Source organism: Pongo abelii, chromosome 15, assembly GCF_028885655.2.
Source record: "Pongo abelii isolate AG06213 chromosome 15, NHGRI_mPonAbe1-v2.0_pri, whole genome shotgun sequence".
Classification (NCBI taxonomy): Eukaryota; Metazoa; Chordata; class Mammalia; order Primates; family Hominidae; genus Pongo; species Pongo abelii.
The window spans coordinates 82,180,242-82,197,166 of NC_072000.2; the positions used below are offsets into that span (position 1 = coordinate 82,180,242).

A 16,925-nucleotide genomic window follows, 5' to 3' on the forward strand; every position below is an offset into this window, starting at 1 on the left:
CCCTGAGAGTGGGACTATTATTATTATTTCCATTTTACTGAAGCTGAGGGCATAAGCAACTTGTTTAAGGTCACAACGCTCAATTGAAAAGTGCAGAAGTGGGTGCAAGCCAGCGTAGAACAGCAGTTACTAGAAGGCTGCGGGGTCAGCTGGTGTGAATCTTGGCTCGACCCTTTTCTAGCCATGAGTAAGTTAAACCTTGATGAATCAGTTTCTCATCTGCAAATGAGGATCATAATTGTCCCTGCCTTTGGGAGGCTAATAAGGATGTCAGCTGGTTGTTACTAAAGTAGGGTCATTCTTGATGATTTAATTTGGGGCAAATTATAACTGATTGGGATTCAGAGGAGATTAATGGGATTAGAATAAACATTGAGGCAGGAACCACAGCATCTTAGGAAAACAGAGAGATGAGGGTCTCACTCATGTTGAATGCAGAGTCATAGTCACGTGTTTGCCACTGTTACAAGCAAGTGGATACATAATAGAGCCAGTCTGTGGTCCATAAATTATACCTCAACAAAGCTGTTTAATAAAGCACAGCGAGTGAGTCCCTGCTATCTTGGGAGTTTATGATAGTGGGATAGATGGTCATTAATCAAATAATCACACAAATAGTGAGCTAGTGCCCTGAAAGAAAAGGCCTTTGAGAATGTATGGCAAGAGAACCTCATTTTGCCTGGGAGGCTGGGGAGGGCTTCCTCAGAGAGGTGATGCTGACCTGGGATGGGAAGGAAGAGAGAGGGTAAGCCAGGTAAAGGGGAGATGGCAAGAATGCTCCTGGCAGCAGGAATAGCATGTGCAAAGGCCCTGAGGCCAGAAAGCACAGGGATCGCTGGGGAAGAGAAAGAGTGAATATGGCTGGAATGTCAGTGTGGTGTGAGATGACACCAGGCAGGAGGCAGGGTCTGGTCAGGTAGGACTTTGCAGCCTGGGGGAAAGAGGAGAATTTTTAAGATCCCAATCCTGTGTTCCCCACCTGTGGGCCCCAGCTCCTCTCCCCTCTGACCAGGTTAGGTTTGTTAATGACCATGGGGTCTGGCTGAGGCCGAGAGGGTTGCCTAGGGAAGCTTGTGTCCTGGGGTGTCAGCTTTCTGGGTCGAGCATCTCTTTGTCCCCTGGAAACCTGTCAACAGACCCTCTACGGGCCCAGGTCTGGCTTTATTCAGCAGCTGTTCCTTAGCTGGGAAGAGGCTTTTAGCTTTAATAAAAAAGGGACTAGAGATAAGAAGACTGCCTCGTCAGGGAGAGCAGCAGTGACAGGATGATTTAAACGGCTTCTCTAGTGTCATTTCTTCTGTGCAGACATCATAAATCAGATTAGCATTGAGCTCTGGCAGGGAGGGGAGCAGGGAGAGGGGAGACGGGCCTGTGACTCTGGGTCCACCTGGCACAGGCCTGGAGCAGGTGGGGCAGCCCCAGAGGAGGCGGTGGGGTCGCCTGCTCCTGATCCTCAGCCCCCCCACCCTGTTCTTTGGAGAAGGGGTGAGTGGAATGACTCCCCCAGCCCAGCTTTTCAGCCCATTCTCAGCTTTGGGGGAAAAATGGAGAAGGACTGATAAAAGGGTATAGAGGAGAGAAATGGGGGACAAGTGGAGGGGCGGGTGTGGGAGGTGGAGAGTGCAGTTCTCCTACCTAATCACATGTTCACATCACCTCGAACTTTAAAAAATACTGGTGCCTTGTACCACCCACATGGTTTCATGGTTCTAAGGTGCAGCTAAAGTTAAGAAATCTTAAACTCAAAAAGTATGTCCTCTCAAACAATCACTCCCACCACAACCGCTCCGGTCCACCGATTTTTCTCTGGCCTCCCCTTAAAAGTGACCACATTGAGAGACCAGATGGAGGTCCCTGAGATAGATGTGAGTGGAGAGGAGCTCCCACCTGCCCCGCTTCTCTTTCAGATATCACGCCACCTGGGCAAGATGTATAGTGAGATGATCTTCGTCAATGGCTTCGTGCACTGCGATCCCCACCCCGGCAATGTACTGGTGCGGAAGCACCCCAGCACGGGAAAGGCGGAGATTGTCCTGTTGGACCATGGGCTTTACCAGGTAGAAGAGGCCTTTGTTACCCAGCCCTGGGGCCTCTGGGGTTAGAGTCTGCCGACCACTCTATTAGCTGCAGAACCGGGAGGGAGATAACGAGGGTAGCTGGAAAGGACCCTGCCCTCTCCCTTGGAGCTGTCATTTTGTGCAAGTCACTGTCACAGAGCTCTCAGAGCTTCAGCTTCCTCCTCGTGAAGGTGAGGGTGACGGTACCCCCTTTACAGGCTATTGTGAGGAGTAGATGGAAATAGGCTTGTATGTTAGATTGTACTTTCCCATGGAGCCCCAGGCTAGCAAGGATCCTCAGAAGTGAGCTGTCCTCTGCATGAGCTGGGACTTTATGGGGAAGGAGTAACTACATGTTTAGGCCTAGTGAGGATATACTACTTAGTGGGAAAGGGGCAGGCAGCCAATGGGGGCTGGAGGGCCTCAGACTGTGTCCTCAGGATGCAGATCTGGTTCAAAGGAGCCAGGAGCTCCTACTTGGAAGATGAGAAGTTCACTGCCAATTGGGGCCTCAGGGGATTCTGCTCCTTCTCTCAGTGACCTGATCCTACATCCCAGAATCTTGGCCTCTTCTGAAAGGCTTAACGAAGTGGAATGCATTAGTTTAGGGTAGGCTAGCTGTTTTCACATGTGGCCCCAAAATGACAGCCCAGATACAGCAGAAGCCTAATTGCTTGCTCACATGACAGTCCTGGATGGGTGGAGGAGCCTGCCAGGCTCTGCCTCCCAAGCCTCACCAGAGGTGATGGTGCTGGCAGCTGGCGGCAGGGTGAGGGCTTGGAGGAGCGTGCAGGGGAAAGTTTCTGCACTTCCAGGCCTGGAAGTGGAGCTTCTGCCACATTCCATCAGTTGGGCTCATGCTGAGGACCACATCTAACTTTGAGGGAGGCTGAGAAAGGAGGCTGTACCTGGGAAGAGGAGGAGGATGTAGACTTGGGTGGGCAGTTGATAGTCACTACCACTCAGGGTCAAGGCTTGCCAAAGAGTTGCTTTGAACTTGAAGCTTCAGGGATGGCAGAGCTCTGGGGGAGAAACAGATGTCGTGGGAAGGCACAGTCCTCACTGTTGTCTTTTGCAATGGTTGGCATCAGCCAGGGACTTGGGCCTTTGGTGGGGAGACGAGGCTTAGGTCCCACCGCTGCTGCCTTCACCCTAGGTGCTCACAGAAGAATTCCGCCTGAATTACTGCCACCTCTGGCAGTCTCTGATCTGGACTGACATGAAGAGAGTGAAGGAGTACAGCCAGCGCCTGGGAGCCGGGGATCTCTACCCCTTGTTTGCCTGCATGCTGACGGCGCGGTCATGGGACTCGGTCAACAGAGGCATCAGCCAAGCTCCCGTCACTGCCACTGAGGTAGGGGGCCCCTCCAGGCCCTGCCTCTTCCTAAATGCAGAAGGCAGGGCTAGAGGTGGCCTGTGGACTCCTTCCAAGTAGGGTCTAAGAGTCTAGACTGGTGGGCTGTGTGTTGGTGGGGGGAAGAATTGGAGCTATATTGGATAAGAAGAGAAAGACAAGGAGAATAATGCCCTGGATGGAAGGAGGGAAAGGGGGTGATACCTCCCTAGCTCCCCTCCAAGTCTTTTCAGTCTGGAGGAAACAGGGGCACATTAACCATAATATCTCAGACTTCTGTAGCTTTAGCTCTGACCTGCTCACACTAGATTCCAGGCCTTCCCCAAGTTCTCCCACAAGACCTCTGGGAATCCTTAGAGACTATCTCTTAAGTAAATCTGGCAGTACTTCTGCTGTGTCCTGCCTGGCACTGTCTCCAATCACATGGCTCCTCTAAGGCACCAAGCTGAGAGAGCCTTTCACTTCTCCGGTGGCACTCAAGCAGGGGTGCTCATCTCATTGTCTGCAGACTTTTTTTTTTTTTTTTTTAATGAGACGGTGTCTAGCTCTATCACCCAGGCTGGAGTACAGTGGCATGATATCGGCTCACTGCAACCTCTGCCTCCCGGGTTCAAGCGATTCTCCTGTCTCAGCCTCCTGAGTAGCTGGGACTACAGGTGCACGTCAACATGCCTGGCTAATTTTTGTGTTTTTAGTAGAGACGGGGTTTCGCCATGTTGGCCAGGCTAAAGCAGCTTTTTTGTGGTCATTATTTGTAGCTCATTTCTCCATTTCACCTAGACAAGAGTCTCATGGAGGAGTCTGGGCTAGGAAACACATCGGGAGCACCTCCACCCGGTACTCAGACCCACCTCTGCTTGCACGACAGAAGCTTATGGGGGCGAGCTTATTCCTCCTGGCTCAGGGTGGGCTCCCTTCCAGGAGGCTTTTCCAGCCTCCAGAATTGGCTGCTGTCTTCACAGCCTATTAATTTGCCAGACCCACTTAGACTTGCCTGAATCCACATGGGGGATGGCCTTGGGCTCCAGCTGAGGCCCCTGCTCACCATCAGGGACAGGGTTCTGCCTGTACAGTCAGAAAGCCCTGGGCTCCAGCGCCTCCTCTTCCTTACAGTGTGACCTTGGGTGGTCCTCATCACCTCTTTGAGCCTCAGGGTAAGCCGCTTACCCTGTAAGCTGCTTTGTGATAGGCAGCTTTGGGAATGGCTAGATCCAGATTCTCAAATGATGTCATCAAAGAGGCCATCCGTCCCCATCTCTCAGCTCCACTTTTCTCCAAGTTGACATCCTTCTCCAGCAAGCCTGGTGGCAAAGATGACGACCAACTCTTGGCTTCTACAGCCTTGAAGCCTGTCATCTCAAAGGAAGAGAGACAATTTTCCTCTTTTGTAAAATAGGGATAGGGATGATAAGGATAATTTCCGCTTTATTGACAGTGCATATAAAGTGCTTACCCATAGTTCTTGAAGTTCGTTCTTTTGACAAACATTTGTTTTTGCTGGGCTGTGGGTATGAGCTGAGGATCCCATGATGAACAGGCAGACAGGCCTTCTGTGTAATTTACACTTTGGTTGAGGGAGACAGACAGTAAACAAGTGAACAAACAGGTGAATGGAATAATTGCAGGTTGTCAGTGCCCTGGACGAAACAAGTAGGGTGCTGTGAGTAAGGGGGTGGGGCAGCACTCAGAGAAGACCTGGCTTGAGGAGGTGACGTTTCAGCTGAGGCCCAAAGCACAAGAAAGGCACCAGTTCCAGGAAGAACTTGAAGGACACATTCCAGGCACACTCAAGCCAAGGGGAAAGAAAGCGTTTGGTATGGCCCAGAGCGTGGTGAGGAGGACAGTGGGATAAGAAGACGGAGGAGCCGTGGGCGGGAAGATCATCACGCAGGGTCTTAAAAGCCACGGGAAGATGTTCCAACTAATTCTCAGCACCAAACAAAGCCCTTGCTAGGCTCTAAGCAGGAGAGGGAGATGCCCAGGCTTGCTCTTTTTAAGTCTCTCTCTTGAGTGGGGTGAGATGAGTGGTGGCGATCATTTAGGAGCCTGGGCCAGGACTCCAGGTTGAGAGATGACAGGGGCTCAGGCTACACTGGTGGCAACAGAGATGGAGAGAGGCAGTGGAGCCAAGGTGTGTTTTGGAAGTAAGATTGAGTTTCTGTAGGGTTGGATGTGGAGAGGAGGGAAAGGGCAGGGCCAAGGCTGCATCATAGCTTTTTGGGATGAGTTTTATGGTGGGGGATGGTGCTACTTCCTATCACAGGGAAGACTGGGAAGGACATATTTGGGATGGGGTAGTCAACGGTTCTCTTGAGCAGGTAGAGATGTCATGGGCAGCTAAGACTGGAGTTCACAGAAGAGGTCTAGACTTAAAATACAAATTTAAGAGTCTTCAGGGTAAGGTGATATTTAAAACCTCAGGCCTGGATGAGGTCACATGGCATGTACTAGGTTCTCAGTATATATTTGTTTTTATTAACTAAGATAGAATTTTTTTTTTTTTTTTTTGAGACAGAGTCGCACTCTGTTGTCCAGGCTGGAGTGCAGTGGCACGATCTTGGCTCATTGCAACCTCTGCCTCCTGGGTTCAAGTGATTCTCCTGCCTCAGCCTCCTGAGTAGCTGGGATTACAGGCATGTGCCACCACACCCAGCTAATTTTTGTATATTTAGTAGAGACGGGGTTTCACCATGTTGGCCAGGATGGTCTCGATCTCCTGACCTTGTGATCCACCTACCTCGGCCTCCCAAAGTGCTGGGATTACAGGCATGAGCCACTGTGCCCAGCCTGTTTTTGCATTCTTATTCATTGATAAAGACTGTTTAAATGCCAGTCCTTTGAAAAAGTCTTGTCTCTTCCAGAAAGCCTGGTCCTATCACCTTTGCCAAAAGTCACCCCTTAATACTTGTATTACTAACAAGGCAAGTACACCATGCCCCTTGTAGTTATTTGTCGTACGCCTTAACTCTCCAACTATGTGGTGAGCACCTGGAGGGCAAAGACCCCGTGTTGTACATCTTTTTATAAGGTCTCTGCCATCCTGGGACTGGCTGTGATAGAGGAGCATTTGTGAACATTCTGGAGATACTTACTCCATTTGCTCACTTTGGACAGCCCAGATAGATCATAAAGTTAGCTACTCCAGGTCAGCCTGATCTCAGGGATCCACAGGCTCGGTCTTTCTGAGCCCTGCTGTCATTGAGGATTAGGGGAACCTCCAACATTGTATGAGGGAGAATGTTTTCCCCAACTCACTGTGGCTTAAACATAAGGAATTTGTTCTCTCTCCTACAAGAAGCCTGGAGATGGGTGGGTTAGCTCAGTGGATCAACAAATTCAGGTCCCTGGGCTAACTCGTGATTCTCTGGGCTTTCTGTTACAATTCCAAGTTGACTATGGTGGTTCCAAGCTTTACATCTTCATTCAGTGGTGGCTAGAGGCAGGAATAAGGCACCATGTCTCCTTATATCATTTAAGAGCAAGAAAACCTTTCCTAGAAGTGTCGGCCTCCCTCCAACAGCCTCCTCTTGCCTCATTGGCTGAAGCAGGTCACGTGTCCATGCCTAAACCCATCATGTGGCAAGGGGCTGAGATCTCAGAGCCAGCCCTGGCTGAACTCAATCCAGATTCCCTGCTGGGGCCAGGGAGGGGCTGTACCTCCCTACGGAGCATGACCCCAAGGGATCAAGTGAACAAATTTTTTTTTTTTTTTTTGAGGCAGAGTCTCGCTCTGTTGCTTAGGTTGGAGTGCAGTGGTGTGATCTCAGCTCACCACAACCTCTGCCTCCCGGGTTCAAGCGGTTCTCCTGCCTCAGCCTCCTGAGTAGCTGAGACTACAGGCGTGTGCCACCATGCCTGGCTAACTTTTGTATCTTTAATAGAGATGGGGTTTCACTATGTTGGCCAGGCTGGTCTCGAACTCCTAACCTCGTGATCTGCCCGTCTTGGCCTCCCAAAGTGCTAGGATTACAGGTGTGAGCCTGGGTTCTTTTAATAAAGGAGATTGGGGTGAAGACTTAGGTAGATACCCAACAGGGTCTACTGCAGACACCCACCATCAGGATGTGTCTTAGCTGGAGACTCTGCTGCTCTGAGAGCTGTGCCCTGGTAGTAGCCTGGGTGAGTGAAGGAGCTGAGAGGCTGTTGCCAGGCCAGTCCTGACCGTGCTGAGAGGGGGGTCCCTGTGGTGAGCGGGGACTTGTAGCTGTGGCCGTAGGTGCCTCTTGAGGTCTGGCTTTGTGTTGAGATGTTCCAGTCTGATAGCTCCTGCCTGAGAGGCAGTTCAAGACATTTCAAGTTTTGCAGTGACTCTGTTCTCAGCAGCCCACACATGCTCCTGACAGGACTGAGAGCCCTGCTGCTTTGGAGAGAAATAGGGTGGTAAAGCCTTTCAGCAGCACCCCGGGTCTCCTCAGTATGACTTGGCACTGATTGCTTCCTCAGACCTTATCTCTGGTGACCTTCCCAGTGCTGCTGGGAGGTGGGCACAGAGGGTATTGGCATTCCCAATTTTTGGGTGAGGACACTAAGTTGAAAGAGATTAGAGGACTTACCCAGAGTCGTGGAGTCCTGCGGTGAGGTGAGGAGGTGTGGTATTGCCAGATGGTGAGGGCACAGGCTCGGGAGCTGGACTGCCTGGGTTCACGTCCCATCTCACCACTTACTAGCCCTTAACTTCTCAATGCCTGTTTCCTCATCTTAAATGGGGATAATACACCGATAGGGTTGTTGTGAGGATTAAATCAATTAATACGTGCCAACACTGTCAAAGTGCCTGACTTCTTTAGTAAATGCTCAATATATGGTGCTTATCGTCACCATCATCATCATATCTATGGAGACTGAAAAGGGATCAGAACCACACTTATATTTAGGATTTGGCTGGGGGCATTTATCTGCCTAGAGCTGTGAAGAGTGTAGGGACAGGGATCGTGGGGAGGCCAGATCCCAAACTTAAAGACCAGGTAGGTCAAGGGCTGTGGGGATGACCAGCATGAAGGGCTAATCCTGGATCCTAGGCCAGGGCATCAGACCTTGGGCCACAGGTGGGATGAGACTGACTCCCATGCGAGGACGGTGGTAAGCAATGGAGCATGAGCAGCAGCATGGTCTGGTGGGGTGCAGGCTATGGGGCAAGACTTTGGAGCTGGGTTGAAGTCAGGTCAGCCTGAGCTAGGCTTGGAGGGGTAGGAGACCAGACTCAGCTGGTACTGGCTTCTGGGGGTCCTTCCAGACCCGATCTAAAATTGTGGCCGGTGAAAAAGCCTTGGAGAATAACCTGGTCTCTCTCAATGTATCCTGTGTCACATCCAACGCTTTCCTAGAAGTTTGGCTGAGACATCCCCTTCTGGGTGTGTCAGGCTATACAGTGCCTTGTGCTAGACTTCTCTATGGGGAGTGCTCCTAGCAGTGCCAAGACAGCGGTGCCTGAAGCTCCCTCTTGGGGCTTCTTTGCAGCCCTCTGGTCACAGCCTGCCAGACCCCTGCCACCCCTGGCCCCACTGCCCATACCAACCATCTGTTTCTGTTGCCCCATTGCTGCCTCAGGACTTAGAGATTCGCAACAACGCAGCCAACTACCTCCCCCAGATCAGCCATCTCCTCAACCACGTGCCGCGCCAGATGCTGCTCATCTTGAAGACCAACGACCTGCTGCGTGGCATTGAGGCTGCCCTGGGCACCCGTGCCAGCGCCAGCTCCTTTCTCAACATGTCACGTTGCTGCATCAGAGCGCTAGCTGAGTGAGTGTGGGCTCCTCCCTCTCCTCCCCTCCTAGCCCCCTGGCCTGCCCCAGGGGTCCTGCTTTTGCTGCCACCTTTCCCACCAGTCTACAGGGCGCTACCTGAGCTTCCCAATCTCCAGATCTCCCTGCAGGAAAAGTTAAAGTTTGAAATGTTTTCTGAGAGTCTCAGCCCCATCTAAGTATCCCAATTTTGAGGTCAGGAAGCCCTGATGTGTATCTCTCCACTAATTGGTCCTGGGACTTGTCAGCCAGGCCAGTGCTCTTTGTCCTGTAGGTGAGACTGTGACTCAGGTTCTCTTGATCTCAGATCTTTTTATTTATTTATTTATTTAATTTATTTATTTTCTTTTGTGAGACACAGTCTGACTCTGTCCCCCAGGCTGGAGTACAGTGGTATGATCTCAGCTCACTGCAACCTTCATCTCCCGAATTCAAGCGATTCTCCTGCCTCAGTCTCCCGAGTAGCTAGAATTACAGGCACCCACCACCATGCCCAGCTAATTTTTATATTTTTAGTAGAGACGGGGTTTCACCATGTTGGCCAGGCTGGTCTTGAACTCCTGACCTCGAGTGATCCACCTGCCTTGGCCTCCCAAAGTCCTGGGATTACAGGCATGAGCCACCATGTCCGGCCTCAGATCTTTTTAGATGCCTCAGCACCTTTGGGCATTAATGAGAAAGAGAAGTGTGCTTCCTCAGGGGGCTAGTTCCAGAGGAAAGAGGGTTGCAGGCTCTATTACTGAGTGTGACGAATACATCGGAAGGGCCACGCCCTGGATGATTGTTCTCACTCAAGAGAGGAAGCCTAGATGATGCCCAATTTCCAGCCCTTCCATGCTGGGAATGGACCATTCTGGGAACCTGTCTGGTGAAGGGAGATTTGACCACATATATCACGTACCCACTATCAAGTATTGAATTAGTTTACAGCATAATATACTGCACACTGAAAGGGCCAACTTTGATTTATTCTTCCTCTGAGGGTTCAGGAAATGAAGTCTTGAATAGGTCATCATCATAAACACTAGTTTTCATCATGTCCTTTTGTTGATGCAGAAGGGATTGAGCTGGGCTGAATTCATAATGGCCTTAGCTTCCCAGGACCACCTGACCAGGTTTCCAAGTGATTCTTATCCTTAGAAAGTTTGGAAAGGCTTTGACTATTTTTGAGTTTGGGGGATTCTTGGTTGGCATACATTTACTATGCTTTTGGAAAAAGAAACATTGGAATGTTCTACCCAATGGGTTTATTAGACCATTGATGCCCTGTGAAACAACTGCTTTTGTTTATTCCACTTATTTGAAAAACTCCTTTGAAATATTTGATTTCCTCTGGCTCCTGATTGGGTAGTGGTATAGTATGATCCTGTATCCAAGAGTAGTCCCTAGGGGCAGAGAGCTGGTGAGTTGGCCAAAGCCACCATCTTTAGTTTTTCTAAATGATACAGAGCTAGTGTTTCCTGCCTCTTTATCTCTTTTCTCCTTTTTTCTTTCCCTTCTTCCAGGCACAAGAAGAAGAATACCTGTTCATTCTTTAGAAGGACCCAGATCTCTTTCAGCGAGGCCTTCAACTTATGGCAGATCAACCTCCATGAGCTCATCCTGCGTGTGAAGGGGTTGAAGCTGGCCAACCGGGTCTTGGCCCTAATATGCTGGCTGTTCCCTGCTCCACTCTGAGTGGAATTGCTCTCCCTGCCCCATTCTGGTGTCTTTCCACTCCTCAGCCCCTCGTCTTGCCTCCACCCAGCTGCTCCATTTTTGCCACATCGTGGCCCGCAGCCCCAGAGTCACTGTCCATGTCACCATCCTCCTCCTCCTTTGGAATCCTCTCCGCACACTGTGGCCCTTGTCTCAGGGCCCACAAGCTGAACTGTGGCATAGCTCTCTCTTCTTCTCCAAGAAGACTCAGCAGCCTACATTCCCATTCCTGGTATGTGCCATTGGGTTGGATGTCCCCGCTACTTCCATTAACCCTTCCCATTGTCAAGATGTGCCACGGGTGCCACTGGGGGCACACTGAACTTGTAGGGAGTGTGATTTTGTTGGAGGTGAACATGGTCTCTGAACTTGACAGAGAACACCTTCCCTTTCCTTGCCATGTCACCCTCCAGAGGAAGTCACACCTCAGCGAGGTGGTTTGGCATCCGGGGCCAACTCCATTACAGCTATGAGCTCACTGCTGTCAGTGACCTTTGGTGTTCTCTGTACTGTGTTTCAATAAAAACTCCTTCAAGGTTGCAGGGTTTGTCCATCATAACTCACTGGCCTCCCACCTGACCCCAGGCACGTGCCCTTCCAGAGTGTGCTCATGGTCCTCGCCAAGGGCTTATGGTTCCTCTTGGTTGCTGCTTCCTCAGGGTTTCCCAGGGAGATCTAGGGAACAGAAGGCCAGGGGCTGTTTGGTGGGATTTTTCTTCTAGGTTGGGAGTTCACCTACAATGCCCATTAGGTCAGAGTGGACCTGAATTGAGTATTGGTGTGATCTTCTGCTTGGCTTCTTGCTCCTGTAATCCTTCCAACCTGTGGGGCCACTTCCTGCTTCCTGGGGGTTTCTCTCACCTTCCAAGACTCAGACTCTGGTTGGAGGAGTTAAGAAGCCCAAGGCCAGGAACTCAGAGGCTCAGCTGAAACCTTGGACCTTGTTTTTCTGTGACCTGGGCACCAACCTTGTTCTACTGTTTCCTGACTTATTCCTTTGGTTCTCATTCAGTGGCCCCAGTTTTAGGCCTGGAATTCTACTTCTCTCTCCCCAGTTCTTCTGGAGACCTTAGTCCTCTTGCTGAAACCTCCGTCACTGTGGCTAGGTTTTCACTGGGAAACTTCTGTGTTTCTACCCCATTGCTTGCTGCCAGCACTGCCTCTCCCCCCAGCCTGATTGTCTGCTTCTGTTTCTTGGACATCCCTAAGCTCCTGCTCTAATTCCCATGTCTTTGTCTTTGGCAGGTCCTACTGTCTGCTTTCACGGACAGTAATTGTATTTGAGCCTCTCTGATCTTACTTCACCCAATTCACAAGGGCAGAAAAAATCCTGAATTTGAGCCTAATTTTCTGTACTCTTTATTCATAGTACAGCAAGAAGATTTTTCAGTGATCAGCGACAATTCACAATCCTTTTATTTCCCGAAAGAATTAATTGTTCTTAGTGACCAGTTGGATGCACCCAGGGACCTGAGAGTATAATTTGCAATATCTGATTATTAATCATGAGGATGTGTGCTGCATAGTATATTTTATGGTGTCTTTTATAGCCACTGAAGTAAATATAAATGTCCTTTCTGTTCGAGGTCATGATTACTTGCTTTTTAGTTTGGGTATGTGTAATGGTTGGCTTCCTACTGTCCTGGGATCTAAAACATCAGCATGGTGCCAGTGGGCCCAGCACCCAGAACAGTTAGCTGGGGTGAGCAGAGAGGCAAGAAGAGTTGGGAGTATGGGACTGTGTGAAGATAGCAAGGGAGGAGGTGGATGTTTACTGAGTGCCTTCCATATGTGAGAGCCTGTGTTAGGCTCTGCAAATATGTTACATCATTGAGTTGTCCCATCAGCTCTGTGATGGAGGGGTTATTAGCCTTATCTTACAGAGGTGGGAACCAAGGCTCAGAGAGGTTTAGTAATTTGCCTGTGGTCACACAGCTGCTGAGTAGTGGCCTGTGGTTTTTAATTTTTTTCTTTTAAATTATACAGTGCTGTAGAGATGGAATACATTTGCTCCTTGGGCTGTCTTATATGCCTGAGTTTGGGTCTCAAATGTCCTGAATTCAGAGGAAATTGGATTTGCAGGAGTAGGGTAAGGGGAGGAAGTAGATGGGTAAAGAAGGCAAAAGCCCTGGAAGATGCAGACCACCACCAGATGTTACCCAGGGCCTCAGACAGGATGGACCTGGACCACTACATTTCTGCAGTGCAGTTCTGACACTAACCAGCTGCAGTTAGTGCAAACTGCAGTCTTGAGGACACAGTTCCCCACCAGACTGCCCTCACTTCAGCCACAAGCTTCAGGTGTGGGGGGCCCCAGACCACCTGTACTTCTGACCACCTACAAATTTGGGGATTCCCATAGCCCCTTCGTGTTTGATAGTTTGCTAGAGTGATCCACAGAACTCAGGAAAGCACTCTACTTTCCTGAGAAAGTTTAATATAAAGGATACAACTCAGGACCAGCCACATGAGCCACACAGGGGAGATCTGGGAGGGTCTTGAGTGCAGAGCTTCTGTGTCCTCTCCCCATGGGATTAAGGGGCATCACCTTCTTGGCACATCAATGCGTTCACCAAGCTTCAGTGTTCAGAGTTTTTATTGGGGTCCCATTACACAGGCATGATTGATTGAATCATGGGCCACATTAAATGAACTCAATCTCCAGTTTCTTTCCCGTCCCCAGAGGAGGCTGGGGTGATCTTGCCCCCACTAAAGTCATCTAGTTAGTGTAAACTTAGGTGTGCCACAAGGGGCACACCATGAATAACAGACATTCCTGTCCCTTGGGAGTTTCCAGGGATTTAGAGGAACCAGCACAAAGACCAGGCAAATTCTTTATTATTTGACAACCACTGTTGTGTGTTCTTGACTTATCCTGGGGCTGTGGTAAGCTTTTATTGACTGGCTGCTGTCCTGGGCCTTCTACTTGGCTTGGGAGGAGTCATCTCTGGAGTTCAAATCCATAGGAGAACCCTCTCTCCCGGATCTTGTTCTGCAGTTCAGAAACACTCGGGTGAACTTTGCCCTGATCCCTTCTCTCTCCTGTGGAATTTGCCATGAGGGTTGGCCATTGATTTGGGTTTGGTGCTTTTCAACAAAATTCTGCAACTTCCCCCACCCCCCAGCAGTGATAATGTCTCTCTGCAAGGCATCGCCAGTTTTGATGAATGTTTTTTCTTAACAGGTGGATACTTCTTATTTAATCTAGTTGTTGGCCTCTTTGATTTAGGCAACATAGCTATTATTCCTCCTCCCTCTTCTTAGGTGAAGGGAAGAGGAATTCTGACCCTGGCCCACTTGGTCCAGAGCCTCTCAGATATGTAAGTGTAGATGTCCTGGCTTATGGTACAGTGCTCATAAGCATGCAAGCATTTAGAATTGTACCATTTGTCTGGGCATGGTGGCTCATGCCTGTAATCCCAGCACTTTGGGTGGCTGAGGTGGGCAGATCACGAGGTCAGGAGTTAGAGACCAGCCTGGCCAGTATGGTGAAACCCCATCTCTACTAAAAATACAAAAATTAGCCAGGCATGGTGGCGCGTGACTTTGCTGTGGAAGCAAAGTCTATTATAAAAACACAAAAATTAGCCAGGCATGGTGGTGCCCGCCTGACACCTCCCCAGCTACTCTGGAGGCTGAGGCAGGAGACTCGCTTGAACCCGGGAGGCGGAGGTTGCAGTGAGCTGAGATTGTGCCACTGCACCCCAGCCTGGGTGACAGAGCAAGACCCTGTCTCAAAAAATAAAAATAAGAAATAGAATTGCACCATTCTTTGTGTTTTTCAGGGGTGTTGAAATCTGTGTATTTAAAAAGCTGCACATGCTGTCATCTGTCATGAGGTGCTGCTTGGTCATCAGGTTAACTTCTGCAGCATTCCTAGCCTACTCTCAAGATCAGAGATGGTCTGTTTCAGCATTACAGAATGCCCAGGGCCCTGCTGCCACAGCTTCAGGGCTCTAAAACTGCGAGCATCTAATATAATCTCAGAAAACATAGTGGCTCCAAGAGGCACCCCAGCAAATCCTGGGCAATGGAATTTGTTGGGAGGTTTGAAGTAGCTCTCAGCTTAGGCAAATGTGAGTCTTAAATGGAGTCACACAGAGTGGCACTTGGGACTTAAGTGGTTAGGAAGAGTGTAGCCACGAGGAGCTAGGATGCAAGCTGGGAGCTGGTGTATGATCTCAACAGGATGAAAGAACCACAGAGGGTGGTGTCTTCCTGGCAGCCTGCCCCAGTGGAGCGGTGCTATTTCTTGGGCTAGATCAGGAGGGCCCATATTTAAAGAGAGGTCCTGAATGCCAAGTGACCGGGTACCACTGCCACTGGTAACTCATCAAATGGGAACTGTGGGAAGACCAGCTCCCGTCACCCGCCCCCCCATCACCACCCCCTGCTGCAGCCCACCCTACAAGCCTTAAGTCCACAAAACATTTTGGTAAAAGCTGTTTGGGGCTGGGGGTGGTGGCTGACGCCTGTAATCCCAGCACTTTGGGAGGCTGAGATGGGTGGATCACTTGAGGTCAAGAGTTCGAGACCAGACTGACTGACATGGTGAAAATCCGTCTCTACTAAAAATACAAAAATAATTAGCTGGGCATGGTGGCGGGTGCTTGTAATCCCAGCTACTCGGGAGGCTGAGGCAGGAGAATCGCTTGAACCTGGGAAGCAGAGGTTGCAGTGAGCCAAGATGGCACCATCGCACTCCAGCCTGGGCAACAGGAGTGAGAAACTCTGTCTCAAAAAAAAGCTGTTTGGTAAGGAACCATTTGTTCAAAAAGCCTCTGCCCTTCTTCCTGTTTTTCCTTTTTGTCCCCTTCCTCCTTGCTTCCTTCTCCCTGTCTCTCCCACTCTTTCCTTCCTGGGAAGCAAAGTCTATTATAGGGCTGTACAGGCTCACTTAGTTTTCACTCCTTTACTGAAGGAAGGACAGGATCAGCCCTCGGAAGGGTAAATGTTAAACCCTGGGCTCTACCTGCCGTGTCCTTTTCCTTGCAGTCAGTACCTCCTGGCCTGGTTTGCTTGGTTTCTGCAGAAGCTACCTCAGTCCTGCCATCAGCTATGTAGGACACCCTCCCAGACAGGCCGCTGTGCTCCTGGCCAGCACTGCTGGGGGCAGTGAAGGCTTTTTCTGCCCATTTCTGCTTTTGGCTTGCTTATTGCAGAGTTCCTCTGATGTTTGCTCCTATTTTTCACTTTCCTGTGTGCGAGAAGAAAGGATAGACTCTTAAGACTGGTGAAATGATGGATATTAAGCCTCCCTGATCCCTACCATTTCAGCTCCTATTTCCTCATTCCCTCTCCCTGCACATTCATTCTAGAGCAATCCCTCTCAGATTTTCATGCATAAATGCATAAATTGGGATCTTGTTAAAATGCAGGTTCTGACTCAGTGAGTCTGGGATGAGGCCTGAGTTTTTTGCATGTCTAACCAGCTCCCAGGTGATGCTGATGCTGCTGGTCCGTACTTTGAGTTGCAAGGATCTAGGTCGGTGGTTCTGAACGTGTGTTCCCAGGACCAGCAGCACACTCATCACCTGGGAACTTGTTGAAACATGCAAATTCTCAGGCCTCACTCCAGACTCACTGAATCAGAAATTCTGGGGGAGACCCACCCATCTGTTTTAATAAGCCTTCATGGGGATTCTGATGCTCACACTTGGATTCAAAGTCACTGATCTATGGTTCTCAACCCTATCTGCCCAGAGCAACCACCTGGAAAGCTTCAAATGCTCACAATTCTGATTTAATTGGTTTGAATTGGGGCAAGGCGTCTTTCTGAGACAGGGCCTCACTCTGTCGCCCAGGCTGGAGTGCAGTGGTGCGATCACAGCTCACTGTAGCCTTGACCTCCTGAGCTCAGGTGATCCTCCCACCTCAGCCTTCCAGGTACCTTGGACTACAGGCATGTGCCACCATGCCTGGCTATTTTTTTTTTTTTTTGTACAGATGGGGTCTCGCTATGTTGCCCAGGCTGGTCTTGAACTCCTGGGTTCAAGTGATCTGCCCGCCTCGGCCTCCCAAAGTGCTGGGATTAGAGGTCTGAGCTGCTGCACCTGGCCAGGGGCCAGGCATT

General features: G+C 50.0%; 1 protein-coding gene across 5 annotated transcripts in view; it reads left to right on the forward strand.

Annotated features, from left to right (window-relative positions):
* ADCK1 (aarF domain containing kinase 1) overlaps positions 1 to 11,391 on the forward strand; it is a 136,034-nt gene extending 124,643 nt beyond the window's left edge. For all 5 annotated transcript variants that reach the window (XM_024232031.3, XM_024232032.3, XM_054530910.2 and 2 more), the window contains 4 exons: positions 1,908 to 2,057; positions 3,214 to 3,411; positions 8,959 to 9,152; positions 10,660 to 11,391. In XM_024232031.3, coding sequence (XP_024087799.1) covers positions 1,908 to 2,057; positions 3,214 to 3,411; positions 8,959 to 9,152; positions 10,660 to 10,831 — 714 coding nt within the window. In that variant the 3' untranslated portion in view covers positions 10,832 to 11,391. The remainder of the gene's footprint in view (positions 1 to 1,907; positions 2,058 to 3,213; positions 3,412 to 8,958; positions 9,153 to 10,659) is intronic.
* Positions 11,392 to 16,925: the final 5,534 nt, after the last annotated feature.